Genomic DNA, 17015 nt, shown 5'->3' with positions numbered 1-17015 from the left:
CCAATGAGTTCAGGAGGTTTGCAAAAGGTCGAACAAGTCCAAAGATGTTTCATTAGGAACATCACAGGAATGAGAGAGCTCTCCTATTGGGAGAGGTTAGAAAGGTTGGGACTGTACAGTGTTAACAGAAGGTACGAAAAGCATCTGATACTGTATGTCTTCAATAGCATCTGTGACAACTTGTGAAAGATTCGAGTGCTAATTACCTTCCCCCCTGAGACCACGAACGCAAACAACCGCGGTGGTCACTCATCTTTGCCGACTCTTGGAATAAAGGCTGGGGGTAGGTATCTGGTTTAAAAACACGATTGACTCCAAAACAGTGTACGAAAACATCTCTTTTTAATAAAGGTTCTAGTTCGTAAACTCCAAAACGTTGAACCCAACCATGGAGTAAAATTGCAGCGCAGGTAGAAGCATCAATGCCTGTCATAGGGAGCGCCTCTGACCAACGCGAGAAGCAATCAACAATAGCTAGGAGATAGCGACGACCACGGCTAGACGGGAGCGGACCCACGGTATCCACATGAAGCTCCGCAAATTTGTCTGAAGGGGTCTTGTGGATTGGATCATGGGCTGTTTTGTTGTGACGGGTAACTTTGCAGTGTAAGACTGTGAAGGGACTGGAAAACCTTGCACACGATCAAAAACTGGAGTAATGCCGTTAGCAGACAGGTGGCAACCAAGAAAAGTGAGGCTTTCCTGACCAAAGAGGCATTTGGTGGGGTTGAGGATTAAGCCGAACACGGCCAAACGGTGGAAAAAGGTCGTTAAGTGCTGCAGATGTTGAACATGATAATCAGAGGCAACAAGAATGTCGTCGACATAGCAATATACTTCCGCCAGTCCGTCCAAAACAGTGTCCATGAAACATTGGAAAACCTGTGCGGCATTTCGAAGGCCAAAAGGCATTCGGAGCCATTCAAAAAGGCCAAAGGGTGCTATGGTGGCAGTGAGGGGGGATGCTTTATTCATCAACTGGAATTTGGTGGAAGGCGTGGACGAGATCAACCTTACTAAACACAGTGCAGCCGCGAAGGTTGAGGCAGAAACCTTCAATGTGAGGCAGATTGTAAAAGTCTGGGACAGTGGGCCGGTTGAGGGTGCGGAAATCACCCAGGGGCCGCAAGGAACAGTCCGTTTTTTTCACGACATGGAGGGCAGAAGCATACGGACTCTTTGAGCGCCGAACAATATTAAGGCGCAATAGGCGGTCCCATTCAGCTTTGGCGGCATCATACTTGGAGCCGAATAACCGGCGAGGGGAGGCTTTGAAGGGCTGTGCTCCAGGAAGTAATTGACTGCGGAGTTTTTCTCAATGGCAAGGTGTAGGTAAGGGAGAATGGTGATTAGACCGCGTAAGAGTTGGGAATTTTTGGAGTAGCTGAAGGTAGGGGTGGCCGACAGGGTGATAGGCGAGAATGGAAGCCAACAGAAAGAAAATCTAGAAAAATCTCCAAAGCAGATATATACCGGAAACGGTCACCATCACCAACATCAAGGGCCCCACCCTCACTTTGCAGGACAGGGAGGGACAAGAACACCGTCGACATCGCCAGGATATCAAGGCACACTTCCCTCTGATAAGTAAACAAAAAAGAGACGCCCATTGGCACCAATTATTCCGCTGAAGTACCTTAGAAGGATTCCCAATTTCACCTCAAGTCAACAAGTGATGGTGCTTTTTGTGCAGGAGAACTATACGTAATGGCAGCCCTTGAAAACCCTTGAGAAATAAGAATCAGGGAGCCGACAGAAAAATCGTTTAATCAGAGAGAAGGTGAATCAGCCGACCTTTGTTAATCTTTCTAAATTAAGCATCTTTTGCCAGGTATGACGACGGATGGAGTAAGAGACTTGATCAGGGTTGCTGACATTAGACTTCTTTTGGTTGAAATTCAGTGTGTTGTCACTGAAGTCCAAGGGAGTCAACACAATTGTGATTTCGTTTTTCCTGACTTTCAAGTTAATGCATTGAGCTCATTTGTTTTTTAAGATTGCCACAGCCAAGTCAGACTGCTGGCCTGGGTGTTGAGCCTCCATTGATATGACACTACATTCAGATTTTGATTTTCGAAACAATTCTCATTGTTTTAAATCGTAAATCACTCTTTTCCGTGAGAAAAGCCACAAACTTATTAGAAGTGTGCCTATCTACTCTCAACCGTCTATTCTTTCCTTTTATCGTTCTTTCCGTTCTAGTTCTAACCCTTTGTGACGTGGTGTAGCCAAAGGTTTCAAGCCACTGACCAATGGGCGATCAAAATTAGCCAGGTAGCAGAACTAATTGTGTCATCTGACCCGTGATATCTGTGCGTCTTCCGCTTTGTGATGGGTTTCAGTTCAAGCCCGTATCTTAGGCAGTTACCGCATGAGCTTAGGTTTTGGGACATGACGGTATGTCTGGGAAGATTTTGCTCCGTTTACAAGGCCTCACATCTCAATGTGCATGATCTGGAAGGAAGAAAATTGTGTCTTCAAGGCACCTCCGTCTCATGCCGGCATAAACTAGTGCTTGGCCAAGGCTGAGTTATCATAACTGATGGGATTGAGTTGTAATAAGGTGATGGGGTTTAAGCAATTTATTTGAACAATCCGCTTGTCATTGGGCCGCCGGTCATGGAGCCCACAGCATCACCAATCTAGATGAAACCATTACACCAGGTGACTCAACGAGGATGTTCCTGATGAGTGGCATTCACTTCTATTCCAAGGGTATTTTCAAGTCTCTGGATTGCCCGCTGATTTTTCTCAAGTTGCTGTGCTGATGCCGTCAATTTGAGGTTCCTCTTCCTTGGTTTTCATGACGGCCTCACTCTTCCCGCCCGAATGTCTACTTGGTGAATCTAAGGGTAGAATCCCCCGGGCCTGGAGGGACCTCTGGCGGGCCAAAGAGTGTGCACTCGCCAACATCGGGAGATAGGTGCGTACAGACAGTTACAGATATTTCAACCTCAGGGCTGGCCTTCTTAGGCAGCCCCACGATTTCTACGAGAAGTCAATACATTTATAATCTTAGGTGTGTTTCAATACATCTGTGCTTCGTCGGGTATCAAACTCATAGAATGGTTTTTGAAATCTGAGAATCCAAGTCTGGAAAAGCTGAATCAAACGGCACAAGCTTATGAGGTGACTCAATCCAACCTGAAAGCAATGGGAGGATCAGAATGCCAGGCAGCAAAATTATCGTTTCAAAACGTTTAAAAGAAGGCGAAGGGGAGGAACTCGGGGAAGATTAATTTAAAGCATGGTTTGCACAACAAAAGCCACAGATGCGAGAGTTCAAAGCATACAGCGCATACATCAAATGCCACAAGCGTGGTAAACAGGGACACATCAAGCCAGCCTGTATTGCCATTCGCGAAAATGGCATCCGAACACAATGGGCCATCACTTATGAGCACGAAAGACAAGGTGAAAGCACTGCAACGTCCTTACTCCTACACTTAGACTAAATGTCCACCTAGACCCTCAAGGGCAAGAGTTTCACTTTTGATGCCCTGCCAGATACAGAAGTAGCGCAGACAGTTATTTATGTTGGGCAATAATCATTCTCTCCTATATAATGTACGTTTCGTGATGTTCTTTTTTGTAGTTGCGATCTCTCTGCGAGCGTAAAAACTGATTACTCACGGATGGTACTCTTTTAATAAAACCTGTGTTCCCCGAGTCGAAAATAAAGTTGTCAATGTTAAAGTCCCGAGTTTTGTTCCATCCGACGTCGAGCAACAGGTTATGGGTCACAGTCTTGTTCCACTGAGCTGAACAAACCTTGGAGGAATGTCGATGGAGCTACGGACGGCGGTGGTCCCGCTGAAAGGACCCAACTATGCCACGTGGAAGATGCAAGCCAAGATGGCGTTGATCAAAGACGCCCTTTGGGGCATTGTGAGCGGAACCGAGGTGGAATCAAGCTCAGACGTGGATGGGGAGGCCTTGAGGAAATTTCCTGGTCCAGAAGGACCGAGCCTTGGCCATACTGGTACTCTCCGTAGATCCTGGATTATTGTATTTGCTCGGTGATCCAACCAATCCAAAGTAGGTGTGGGAGAGTCTTCAGAACCAGTTTCAAAAGAAGAGTTGGGGGAATCAACTTCAATTGAGACAATTATTCACGTGTCAGCTCCAAGAGGAGGGTAAGCTCCAAGATCATTTGAAGGCAATGAATGATTTTCGGTGAATTAGCCGTCGTGGGAGACCCCGTGAACGAAGAGGACCGTGTCGTTAACTTGCTAGCCAGTTTGCCGGAGAGCTACCAAGTTCTGGTTACAGCGTTGGAAGCTCACCCGGATGTCCCATCGTGGGAAATTTGCCCTCTGGGGCAAAGAACGGAAAAGGGCAATCGTAAGTCCCATTCCGATGGCTGAACAAGGTCTTGCCTTATCAAATCAAGCCAGAATGATTGAGTGCTTTTGGTGCGGGAAAATGGGGCACATCAAACGCAATTGTCGGGTCCAATGGCCTGAAAAGAATGGACAACGAACTAGCAGAGCTCACAAGGAAAGTACCCAAACTGTCGTCAACCGGCCCAAGTGCCAGCCAATACATGGATTGATCGAGACCAAACATGGATTGTGGACTTGGGTGCCACAAGCCACATGTGTAATGATGAAGGTATGTTTGACAGTTTGAATCCACTGGAAGATCACACTCGGAGATGGTCGTGGCTTGGAAGCTATTTGGCAGGGGAACGCTGTTTCACAACAATAACTCCGATAAGATTTATATGAAAGCAAGCAATTGCATGCTCAGATGTAGACGAAGATGCTTTGGTCGGATGGCAAGACCTCCCAAATATTACAGATCATTCCGGTAGATTTCTCAAGAGCGCAAGTTGGATCAAATGCGCTGGCAGCACAGATGGACCAACGCCTTCAAGATTTGGACTAGAATCCATTTGTCGACGTATACCCTGGTAGGCTTTGATCTCATTGAGAAACGACTGAAACGATGATTTAAGCCTTAACTTTGATCGGATTCACCCTTTATTCTTTTTAAGAGGCAACTACTGATCATTTCCAGCCATTATCCTCCACTTTTCACTTATTGAATTACTGATAATTCTAAGCGCTTTTTTCGCTCTGTATTGGTTAAAACACCTTTGATTCACTTTCAAGGAGTGCTGGGATATTTTTGGCAACCACTTGCATCAAAAATATTTTTGAAATTTACAAGAACTCGTAATTTTCATTTGCGCTAGTCAAATTTCTTTAGTCGTCCACCTTATATCACCCGTTTAGCTCAAACTAAAGTTGAACAGCTGAAATCTTGAATCGTAGAAAAGAACAGGGTTGCCAAGAATTATTTTAGCTACAGGGTAATGCTTGCCATGTTCCTTCCTTTAATTATGAATGTCTATGGCAAGTGACTTAACATTTTTCAATTTCTGGTGGAGAGGTTCAGTTCAATGGTTTTTCAATTTTCCGTTATACTTATTATCACTATTAGGGTACATTTGGCAGCGTCAAATATGTCGAGTGTACCGTTGTCCATGATTCAGACGGCCCCATTTTCAGAAGAGTGACAAAGTTGTGATTCACATCCCACATGCAGACCCCTGTCCCGTTTACATTACAAAAACTGCTTTGATCGAAGTTTTTGAATCGTCCTCGACCCAACATTTAGTGTTTCCAAATGCTTGTTCAAGAAACAGTCAATCATTGCGCACAACTACATAAATAATTCATCACAGACTAAATTTAGAATGAAACTCAAAATTGCAAGACTAGCCTACGTAGCCGCAAGCAAACATTGGTACATCAACAGGTTTTTTTCCATGGCTGTACGTCATGTCGTGTTTCCCCTATTAACATCTACGTATTTATAGATATTTGCAAGATCATTCTTTGATAACTCCAACCATATTTTCTGCCAACCTCCCATTCTTTGAGCAAAGTTACCACCTTGAAGAAATTTACAATTTGTGACGTCTGCATGGGATTGATGGATCCATGTCTTTTTAAATCTTTACTGCGAGAGTGAATCTCATTAGATTATTCGATACACATTGCAATGTCCTGCTCTGATTTAGTCTGCATATTCATAGTATATTTTTTAAAGCTTTGATTGACATCGCTTAATCCCAATTTATCAATGGGTCGTTGACGGAGGGAGAGAAAAGTCAAGGTTTTCTTCAAAAATGTCCGAAAACCGTGCACCAAAGCCTGACATCGGGTCTTGAACCACTATAATCAACAGCCCTACATTTGCTCTGCGTTCTCTTTTGCATGGCCTCAAATGATGGAACAACGTATTCTCCACTCGGCGATTTAAGCTCTTTGCACCACGTTGGTTGACGGTGTCCTTCATGATACTGGCAGTCGAGAATAAGCTCCTTCATGACCAATTCATAAGGTGGAAGGGTTAATTAATTCATCATCACTTGCTCTTCGAAATAACTGACATTCCCAGCTGGCTGGATTAATTTCCTCCCCTGCTTGGCACTTTCCAAGGAGTGACTTCATTAAGGACTCATAAGATGGGAGTCCACCTCGGTCAATGGATTCTTCGTCCAATAAGGAGGATCTCTGGAATTGACGACACTGAGCCACATTGATGAAAACAGCGATAAGCAAAAGAGAACCAAATCCAACAACGGACTTCATGATGATTTTGTCCTAAAACGTTTGAAAAAGGATTTGAGCAGAGCGGATGGACATATCCTTAAAGAACTACTAAAGAGGTCTATAGCAGAACAGATAATGATGCCCGATGACGAACAATGGACTTAAAACAGTGCTTTTTGCAACGCACTATTGAAGAATGATTTCAAAATGTTTCTCAAGTTATCACTTGAACCTTGGCAAGTGAATTGTCTGAGAGTTGCAAGCAGATGCATAAAAACAGTAAGCTAGAGAAGAAGGATCCTGAAACAAAGAGTAACAACTTACCGTTATGCTGAAGAGCCTGTCGGAAACTTATGCCTTGGATGGAAAATACCACATCTTATATTGAGCCAAAATTGGATAGAGAGCCAAAGAGACGTGGGCTAGAACACATGTTTGGGCCTGTTTTGGCTTCTTTAACTACTATCTTGATAGTTAGACACGTCATACCCTCAATGAGCCACGTGGTGCGAAAGGCACAATGCACATGCTGCAAAATTATCGGCCTCACAATCTTACAACTGCAATCTCTATGTCAATCACAAGTGTCCCTGATATGTTAGTCATTCCGTGTCTTTACAGGATCTTTTTCGAACCCTTCCCCTTGCGATAAGTTGAACGGCTCATAGCATTGATCTTTGTCTTGCTTAGTTCAGTGTCTGTAAAGAGACTCGACTCATGACCTCGGCAGACCTCCAAGACCAACGTTGGACAATATCTCTCTGAATTACAATGCGTTTAAGAACTCAATCCCTCAACAAATAGTCATGTTCTAGACAGGAGGACCTTGCCGACCTTTCTGAGGAAGAAGAGAGTTGTTTGGGCGGACAGTTCGGCCAGATCATGGTCATATTCTGAACCCGTGTACTCATGTGACCAATCTGCCGGCGATACAAGCTTCCAATCGAGTACTGCTGAGATTAGTCTAATATTGCTTATTTTGAGTCAGATCTAGTAGCACTTTCTGACCCAAAAAACAATCAGAGACCAATGTTAGCAATACTGGATTGCAATCTGCCGGTAATGTGACGGCGCAAGGTAGATTAGTTACATCAGTAAAGTCAAGACTGAAACTGAAAGCGACAAGATTTGCAGAGCCCAATGGAATACCTGCCATTATTCTGAGGGGTGAGCTTCTTCAATAGACTTGCCACTATTGATAGGTTCAGGACTGGAAAGTGGTAACGCGTTACTTTTTAAGTAATGCTTCTGAAAAAGTAATGGTAACGGAACGGGTTTTTAACCCTCTTGTTACCGTTACTTTCTTTTTTTTTAAACTAGGGAAAGAAATAATGTATAAAGATTTCCTCCCCGTTATTTTTAAATATTAAGTCGCAAATGCAATGACTTATTTGCTACTGACGGGATCAAATGAGTAATCTTGGGAGGCTGCAACTAGGTGTATCAATTTACATTTTCTGTGACGTATGACATTACTAGTTGCATGACGGAAACCCGTAAGTTAGCCTAAAACTGTAACCCTGATTTAGCTCTCATTAAACCAATGGAATACTTTGTATTAATTGGCTTTTATCAAACCATGAGAAGAAAAACCTTTTCTGCAGCTTTAGGCCATCTTTTTCTTCAAAATTACAGGTACTGGCAACGGTCACTCATTACATTTTTCGGTAACTGTTCAAGATGGTTTTTAATGTGTCATCAATCACAGCAAGCTTATGTAAAGAACTTCAAACCTGTTTCTATCACACAAAGGAGGTGACGTCAGTTGTCCATTAAATTACCGAAAAAAAATTGACGTGTAACTTTTATTTATTTATTTATTTATTTTTTGGTGCGGACTTCCTTACCGCTACCGGGATTGGAATCCCAGCAGTTGAAGACGAGAAGATTATTTATTATACTTGACTTATATTTATATATATTATTTGAGCGACCAACGAATTGGAGTTGGCTGATCTGGCTAATCCTTGAATATAAGGTTGATCCGGAATTTTAGTCAAAAACTTGTCCAAGTCTGACTTACATCTTGCTACTGGATCAACCCCTACACAAACCCTACGAATATTTGAGGGCAGCAAATTGAACAATGAAGGAGCCCGAGAAAGAAGAGAGTTGGACATTGTTTTAACTAGCCTGGATTCTCGAGGGTTTGAAGGTGTTCCCAAAACGCACATTAAGCACACATTAAGCATTAGGTTTGGTTAGGGTTTTCACGGGATTTCTAAGCGCTACAGGGAATGTAATCCCCACTACTAACTAAATGAAACGTTATAATTCGTCTACACGTTGGTTCCCACTACACTTGAAAAGATCATGCTCAAATGCCAAGACTTCTTGTTGCGTTTTTCATTGTTTAAACAACACAAGGACCAATTTCAAAATACTATGCATCATTAAAAGTAGCTCTTATAAGTATATTAATCCACTGAAAACCTATTACAAGATCGAATTTTTAAAATCGCCATTAAAAGACATGGTGAGCATCCTTAGTTACGCCTTCAATCAAAATTTCATAAAAATCCATTGAACAGACTCTTCAAAAGTTGTAATTTGCACGTCATTTGGCTGCAAAATGCTCTGGTTATATCTTATAGATATTGTCAAGAAATATAATATGCTTTTTCAATGTCACAAAGCGGACGGAAAGCAACAAAGAAAGTGGACAGTCTTGAGAAAATAAGAGCGAACGAGACTTCCACAGGAACTGAAAACCCGCCAATAGTGTGTGTGATTTTGAAAGGTTTTGTCCATGGCCGAATCTCTTGAACATTCAAGAATAACTGGGATATATCAAGCGAAGTGATTTTTAATCTATCCTTCATATTGCAATGGAAACTAAAAATAACTTACGGACTATAATTACATAGAAAATAAAAAAAATGATAAAGTGAACACATAAGATGAAAAAAGGCCACGAAGGAAATAAAACAAAAAAATAAGCTGGTAGAAAAGATGGAAGAAACTCTCAAGGAAAGCACAAACCATTGGGTCACCCCTTTCTTCTTGGAAGGAAAGAAACTTCGGTTTTGTGGTTGATGGGATCGTTTCCTATCAATCCGGGGGAAGTTTGTCGGATGGCATTTCACCTCAACCATGCTCAGAGGAAGGGTTTGCAGCTGCTGTATCAGACTGTCCTTTGCCTCGTCATTATAGATGTCGGAATTTATGACGCCTGGTATTTGTTCCAATTTGATCTCGTGCTCTCTAACAAGTTTTGCGCGACGGCAATTGGGGGTTTCGTTTTCCTGAAAAATCAATGACATGATTATAAAGCACGCGCAGGAAATCCAACCCAATGCTTGTTTGATTAAATGAAGATTCCGTATCTATTTCCAACCTGTGAGAAAGACCTGAAATCTGTAAATGGCCATTCGATTCTTCTGATATCTTGATCCATTAACAGAAAAGTCTAGACCGAAACAGAAACCGGAGTTTGCTAACCCTCTTACAGTTCCTCTTAACACCAAAGTGCAAGGTTTTTTTTTCTTACCCGTGTGATAATCAACTTCACCGAAAAATGATGCGTAAATAAAAGAGAGCTTACTTGATTTTCCACAGGAGATGGGCAAGGCATTTTCAGTGATGGATTCAAGCTGAACGGTGTCTCCTAAGAAGGATCGGTTTCATTTTGGGTGAGGGGGCTGCTTGAACTTGAATCGAGTACCCTCGGATTTTCAATCTATGCCAAGATGTGGGAATGCTTGCAAAAGTTGCTAAGAAAGAAAAAAGTTGTTATAACAATCAGTATTTTTAGATTTGGCAAATCGTTTCATAAGATTCTGACTAAACTTCATTATTAACCGACTAGCTGGCTCCTTCATCGCCATCTAGATGGCATGACCTGCGGTCATGATGTAGCACGGTTGGGAAGTTTGTACTCTGATACTATGTCGCGCTTTACCGTTGGCACTCTGTGTCATAGAGCGCTCTGTTGGAGGTGTTCGCTGGGTACGCTCGAGCGTGCGTTCGTTTGTTCAAGCAGTCTTTTCCTTTTTTCGGAAAGGAGTCGATGGTTGACACCCAACCTTGATATTGAATGGATGCTCTTGATCATGTTGAACTTTCAACAATTGTCCATGAATGCACTTGCCGAAGGGAAGTCTTGGTCTGAAATGAAACTCTAGTGACGTGCAACATGCTTGATGTCAGACAGTAAGGGGGGAGTGGCTACTATGTTGCATCTAATTTGCACATGAATGTATTTGTCCATTTAAGTTCATGTCTTACACAGAAAGAGTGTTGTTAAGTTTCAACATGCCGGCATGACCTGCGGTCATGATTTCAGACAGTAAGGGTGGGTGGGTGTACACTATGTTCTCAGCATGGTTTCAATATTTCAGGTTACTGTCTATATCTTTAATTAGTACCCAAACGGCATGACCTGCGGTCATGATTTCAGACAGTAAGGGGGGTGGGTTTACACTATGTTCTAAGCATGCTCTCAATAATTCAGGTTACTGTCTATATCTTTAATTACTACAACATCGGCATGACCTGTCAACAATAAGAGGCTGGACTATTTGCCAGCAACATTTCGGGGGCTGAATTTGAGGCTGAACTGGGATGCTTTGATTGTTTCTATGCCTGCCCTTCCCCCGTTTGATTGTTTCAACACTACTCCAAGCTTCCCGCCAGAGTGCATCCGGAGTGTTAATATGTCCCAAATGGCATGCATCCACTTCTGGCCGTATCTTTCGCCAGATGGAAAACATTTCTGTCAACTTGTTAAAAACATCAACTTGTTCCGGCCTATATGTCGCACAGGGCCAGATGTCACGAGTTCAACCTTTTCTGGTCTCCTTGCGTTTGATATGATGATGCTAGAGATTGATGGTACTGTTACGGACCCATTTGCACCTCGCATTATAAAATCTCATTGTATTGCCTTTTGCTGTTGTTAAGAATAAACGTTGAGTTTTCAATTTTTACAGCGTCCATCCAAGTGCCGGATCGCGAGCGGAAGGCAATGAAAAAGGCTGCTAAGGCTCCTTCAACGTAAAAGTAATACAAGAGTGCTTGGGGCCGTTTCCGTGATTTTTGTTCTGACTTTTGACTATGCTCGATGCGACCCACAACTATAACCGTGGACTGCTACTTGGCTTACTTAAGCTTGAAAGGTCTCGAATACTCGTCTGGAACGATGGCCGTAGCAGCTATAGGAGCTTATCACCACCGTCACAATGTCAGGAATCCTGCTAGCCATCTGTCAATCGCGCTTTACTTAACGGGTGTGAAACGTATACATTGGAAAATACCCAGACAAGCAACTCCCATGACCAGGCGGATCTTACAAAAGATGCTACGCAAATATTTTTTGCCTTTCTTTCTCAAACCCTCTTCAGTGATGGCTTACCATTTGGCGAGGAGTATGGTTTGAGCTCCTAGCTTTTGCGACCTTGATCCATTACTCTGATCTTGGTCGTGTTGCCCATCGCCACCTTACAATTGGCAAAAGGGACCTGTGCATTGTATTTGAAACCCGGAAAAATGATCAGGGCCACGAGGGTCATTTCTCTTGAGTGGTGGGCATGGGTGGTTTGCTCTGTCCTGCTCATTTTACAGCCCAATACCTTACGCAACTGCCCAAAAATCCAAATACTCCCCTCCTTCCTTCCTTTTCTCGTGTTTCGTCTGCACAGGCCAACATCCACAAAGTGGCTAGTTATGGCTAATGAGGGGGTCTGTGGCTCTTCATGACACAGGCTGGACTTGGGCTGACGTGGGAGCCTTTGGCGGCTGGTCCCCTAAAAGTTCCATGCCCGCTAAATACTGCCAAAAAGCAAAGGGCAAAACAATGAGAATGTCCACAGATCTGTCCCTTTACAAATAAACCTTGGTATAGTTTTTTTCTATTATGTCTATCCAGCTGAATGCTCCCTTTCAAAATACAGGCATACATAAAACATCTGTTTTGGTATGCCCACCTCTAACACTTCTTCAACTACACATCGAATATTCAGGTAGGAGAAATGTCAATTTCATTATAGTGCAACAATATGAAAGGTGTCATTTCTCCGACTGAATTGAGAGGTAAATGGCCGCGGGGAAAGTAGTTGCGTTGAATTTAGATCAATTCGTCAAAGTATATTGCGAAAGGAACTTCAGGCATGTTTTTTCGCCACGTATTCTGTTTGCCGACGCCAAGAGCTCCCCCATGACCCTCATCACGAACGGCTGCAGCGTTGTTTCCATGATATCCTCATTATTCGCGGACTAGACCAACAGCTCCGCCCTCCTCGCCCACCGGCTGTCTGGTCCTTTAGTCCACCACACCTAGTGTACTTTTCCCCACGTTCCTGTATTATGTCCATCCAGCTGAATGCTCCCTTTCAAAAGACAGGCATACACAAAACATCCGTTAGGGTATGCCCACCTCTAACACTTCTTCAACTACACATCGAAACAATATGAAATAGATTTTTAATACAAATATGTGTTTCCTGCCACTGCCGTGGCTTTAACACTGAAATAATCTGCATTTCAAAAATTGAAAAGAGCACTATTTATTTTCAAGCAAACAGCAAAAATAAATTCCACATATCTTCAATGAAAAATATAATCAGTTGTTAGGGGATTAAAATTGCTAATAACACGCAAATGTCACCCACTGCTACTAATTTTTAACACCCACAAAAAAGTAGGGTTGCAAACAATCCGGATAAAAACCTGGTTTTGTTATTAAAAAATGCATTTTTCAGCAAATTTCTTATCTCTCATTGTATCATCATTGTCATAACTCAAACGCAATGAAGGAAGCCTTACAATGAGTAAACAATTGCAATAAAAAGCTTTTAAGGCATTAATTTAATTGTAGTATTTTTGCCATAAATATTAAACGAAGTGCTAAATTTTTGGAAGTCGGTAATTCTTTGAAATGATGCTTGCTCTAATGCATTCTAGTATTTGTTTTGATTTTCTCTCATGAAAGTCGTCAAAGTTTTGGTTGTTTAGAAATAATAGTACAAAAGCTTGTCCCTCTTTCGGACGGGTAATAGTCTTCCTTAGGAAAAAACCTTACCCAGCAAAACGGCTGCTTGGCCAATCCGAAACAAATTCGATCAAGTGATTGGTCGGGTGGAATCGTCTTCTTCTCCGAGGGGAAAATATTGAGTCAAAATTACTTCCGGTTGAAGTCCAGACTTCAGAAGATCAGCCGCGTATCCTTTGACGTCTTTGGACAATCTCAGGCTCCGTTTTTTGACCGGATTTCAATGGAACAGACAACCCACCACTTCAACCACTTTGGGGTTTTCCAGGCATGACGGCGTGGTTTCAACTTCGGGGCATTGACAACGAATCACACGAAGGAATGATAATCTAAGGAAGGAGGAGGGTTGAATCGATTCAAGAAATTAAAGAGGGTACAATTGGCTGTAAATTGCCTCTCGAAATACATACTTGCCAGAGCAGTTGAGTGTGTTGGAGACACTATTAGACGTTGCATTTTGGCCTGATTTTCGTTTTCGCTGTAGCAAAGTCTGTCGACAAAGCATGAGCTAATGGCGATGGTTGGTTTCAAGCCCATGGAGACCCGCTTGTAGTGGTATAGTTTACCCCCAGACCGAAAAACAGTGAGTTCACGGGAGTCAGGGTGGAGTTGGAGTTGGTGGAAGGATTGGGTGAAATCCAGCTTAGAGAATATCTTGCATCCCGCTAGTTTTGCTTTTATGATTTCGGGCGTTGGGATGGGCACCCTGGTGTCCCTTATCTCTGCGTTGAGGCCGCGTAGGTCCACTGTGATTCGCAGGGCCCCGTCGTCCTTGAAAGCCACCGCTAGGTTCGCTACCCAGTCGGCGGGACCTTGGTGTTGTTCGATGACCCCGTTTGAGAGCATGTCTCCTATCGCCTTGCTAATTTGAGCTTCGAAGTAGAGGGCAGGGTTCCGAGGTGGAGCCACATATGGTTTGGCGTCGGGTTTGAGGAAGAGCCGCACCTGATGGTCCTTGAGGCAGCCAAGGCCTTCGAAACATTGCCGGAATTTGGGGTTTTCCATGTATGCTGTGGTCCCCGGATCGAACTCTCTGCTCTGATCGGTTGGGTCCACCCCCACCCGATATGTGCCGGCATTATTGTTTTGGGTTTGAATAGTGGGGCATGGTGGTTTTATTACCGGGGTGGTCACGAAGCTTACAATAGGGAATCAGATCGTCATGCAAGACGGCCAGTCCAAGGGCCTGGGCTAAGGATCGAGATATTATTGGGTTGGCCTGTCTGGGGAGGGTTGTGTTGTCAATCACAATCCAACGCTCTGAGATTGTGGAATCCTTCCATGTTGTATCCGTGTGCAGTATACCACACGTGGTGATCTCTCCACTCCCGAATGGTCTCACGGTCACTGACGTTGGTTGGAGCCGTGGGACGTCGTCTGGGTGGATTAGGCGTAGGGGTGCCACATTGGCTTGTGCGCCCGTATCGACAATAGCTTGGATGGAGGATTCGCCGACTCTGAGGATGGCCGCCATTGCTGGGGGCGCCCGCACTCTGTCATTGGAGTTCATGATGGCCAGGACGTTATAGTACATAACGGAAGGGTCCTCGTCTGTTTCTGGGCCCTGCAGAGGGATCAGGTTAGTGCCCGTCGCATTGACCTGGGCTGGTGGGGGATAGCCTGGTCCTCCCCCCGACCGGCATACGGCAGCGAAGTGCCCCAACTTTGAGCACTTTGAGCATGTTGCCTGGGCCGACGGGCAGTTCGATCGTCCCAATGGGTGGTTCCTGCCGCAGTAGCCACACGGTTTGCCTTTTTGGTGCCGGTTGTGGAATCCGCCCCTCAGCCTGGGTTGCTTGGAGTATGGTCCACTCACTCGGTGCACCGAGACCGGCTCCTCTAGCTGCTCCTGCGAGTACGTTGTGTCCATCTGCAAGGTGACCCGCGCTTTGTGCGAATTTGAGGAAGCCGCCATCAGGGATGTTTCAATTTCTCTTGCACGGGCTCTGAGTTCTTGGAGGGACCATTTATGTTGTAGGGCATTAGTCCGAATCGTCTGGGAGGTGGTGCCTCTCAACGCCTGGTGTCGGGTCATGAACTCTCTGGCCTCTGTGCTCGTGAAACCGCTGCGGGCAGCGATACTGCTGACCCGGTCCAGGAAATCAGAAAATGGCTCGCCCGGCTTTTGAAACGCCTCGAGCATAGCGTTAAGGGATTGGTATTCTGACGACTGGTTCAAGAATCGGTTTTTGAGGAACCCAATGATCTCGTTGTAGGTAGCCTCATGCTCCCGAAGGTCTGGGTAATGGGAATCCACAAGCCTAGCAGTGGGAGCCTCTAGCGCTAACTCCAGCAGTCTTTTCCATTTCTTGTTTCCATCCTCGTCTGCGGCCTCCAGTCTTTCCTTGTGACAGTAGTAGCCCTCAGCAAAGGCCTCAAATCTTCGCGACCAGAAGCGGAATGCTTCTGAGCGTTCGCCTTCGGAGTGGTCCAGGTGGTTGAAGATGGGTGGGAGCTGGTGTTGGGACATAGCGGGGTTCGATCGGGATTGTGTATGTGGGGTTGTTTGATCCTCGTCGCCAATGAAAAGTCCGGACACGAATGATGATGACAGAACCTAGGATAATATATTTGCTCAATATAAGCACATAGTCATGACTCTAAATCTTATATTTCTCGTACCCCGCTTGTCCGCACGCCTCAAGAGATTCCGGTCAACTCCCGGAAGCTCGTGTCTGATGAAATGGTTGGCGGCTATGGTTTCAACTTGAGCACTGGGTGTCACGCAGGGGTACACAACGTACTACGAATGTTACAGATACCATCACCTATAATAAGTTATGTACATCACCATTGCTTTTAGGGACCAAAGAAATAGAATGGCGCCATTCAGTTACGACATCACCAACCGGGGTAGCAATATTCTGCTTGACCAAGTCTCTGAGAATATCTCTAATTTTATCTTCGATCAATAATTGTTCCATACCGGACTCTACTGAATGAAAGTACGTAAATTGATGCCTTCTTCCATCATGGGGGAGGATGCTTAATATTCAATTTAGGAAGTGCTACTACCATATAATATCGTTATTATCGGCCGCACAATGGCACACGAAAGTGGCCCCGGAATTTCGGTACTGATTTTACTTTATTTCCCAAAATCGAACCTTGCTTTCAACGTAGGAGTCATCACTCTACAAACGAATCGATTGCATCTAGAGTTACCCTTTTGCATCGAGAAGTAAGGCTTCAAAAAACTTTTCGAGGAGCCGTAAGCTTCAACAGCTCCTGCCGACTAGCCATGATAGACAAGGTAGTGATACTCTACCACTGCAGTTTATCCACAAGTGTACGAGCAAGTTGAACCAATCCAACGAGAGATGTTCACATAAACTTGGAGAACGACTAGACCTTATTGCAATGACATCCACCAATTAACGAATCCAAATCCACAACCATGAGAGTTAGCGAAATCATATCCAACGCAGAATTGGCAACTAACCACTGAGGATATCCACCAA

At 44.1% G+C, this 17015-nt stretch overlaps 1 protein-coding gene and 3 long non-coding RNA genes across 4 annotated transcripts; all 4 read right to left on the bottom strand.

The window, feature by feature from the left end:
* Positions 1-325: 325 nt before the first annotated feature.
* LOC131891742 (uncharacterized) lies at positions 326-1644 on the bottom strand. The gene is made up of 2 exons (XR_009374461.1): positions 1511-1644; positions 326-1444 (listed from the first exon to the last, which is right to left on the bottom strand). It is a non-coding gene; the product is annotated as an uncharacterized LOC131891742 (long non-coding RNA).
* Positions 1645-6026: 4382 nt separating this feature from the next.
* LOC131891696 (uncharacterized) lies at positions 6027-7172 on the bottom strand. Its single transcript, XR_009374452.1, has 2 exons — positions 6891-7172; positions 6027-6617 (listed from the first exon to the last, which is right to left on the bottom strand). It is a non-coding gene; the product is annotated as an uncharacterized LOC131891696 (long non-coding RNA).
* Positions 7173-9366: 2194 nt separating this feature from the next.
* Positions 9367-10511, bottom strand: LOC131891904 (uncharacterized). Its single transcript, XR_009374491.1, has 2 exons — positions 10111-10511; positions 9367-9811 (listed from the first exon to the last, which is right to left on the bottom strand). It is a non-coding gene; the product is annotated as an uncharacterized LOC131891904 (long non-coding RNA).
* A 3587-nt stretch (positions 10512-14098) lies between these two features.
* On the bottom strand, positions 14099-16287 carry LOC131891735 (uncharacterized). The gene is made up of 2 exons (XM_059241372.1): positions 16177-16287; positions 14099-16111 (listed from the first exon to the last, which is right to left on the bottom strand). Exon 2 carries the CDS (start codon positions 16022-16024, stop codon positions 14633-14635), a length of 1392 nt encoding a protein of 463 aa, XP_059097355.1. The 5' UTR covers positions 16025-16111; positions 16177-16287; the 3' UTR covers positions 14099-14632.
* Between the last annotated feature and the right edge of the window lie 728 nt (positions 16288-17015).

This window comes from Tigriopus californicus, chromosome 12, assembly GCF_007210705.1.
Source record: "Tigriopus californicus strain San Diego chromosome 12, Tcal_SD_v2.1, whole genome shotgun sequence".
NCBI classification, from domain to species: domain Eukaryota; kingdom Metazoa; phylum Arthropoda; class Copepoda; order Harpacticoida; family Harpacticidae; genus Tigriopus; species Tigriopus californicus.
Note: the sequence above shows the minus strand (reverse complement) of the source record. Positions and strands in the feature narration are given on the sequence as shown.

Bases quoted from the DNA above. Each gene is read 5' to 3' on its own strand.
- LOC131891735 (XM_059241372.1), bottom strand. From the start codon at position 16,024: ATGTCCCAACACCAGCTCCCACCCATCTTCAACCACCTGGACCACTCC.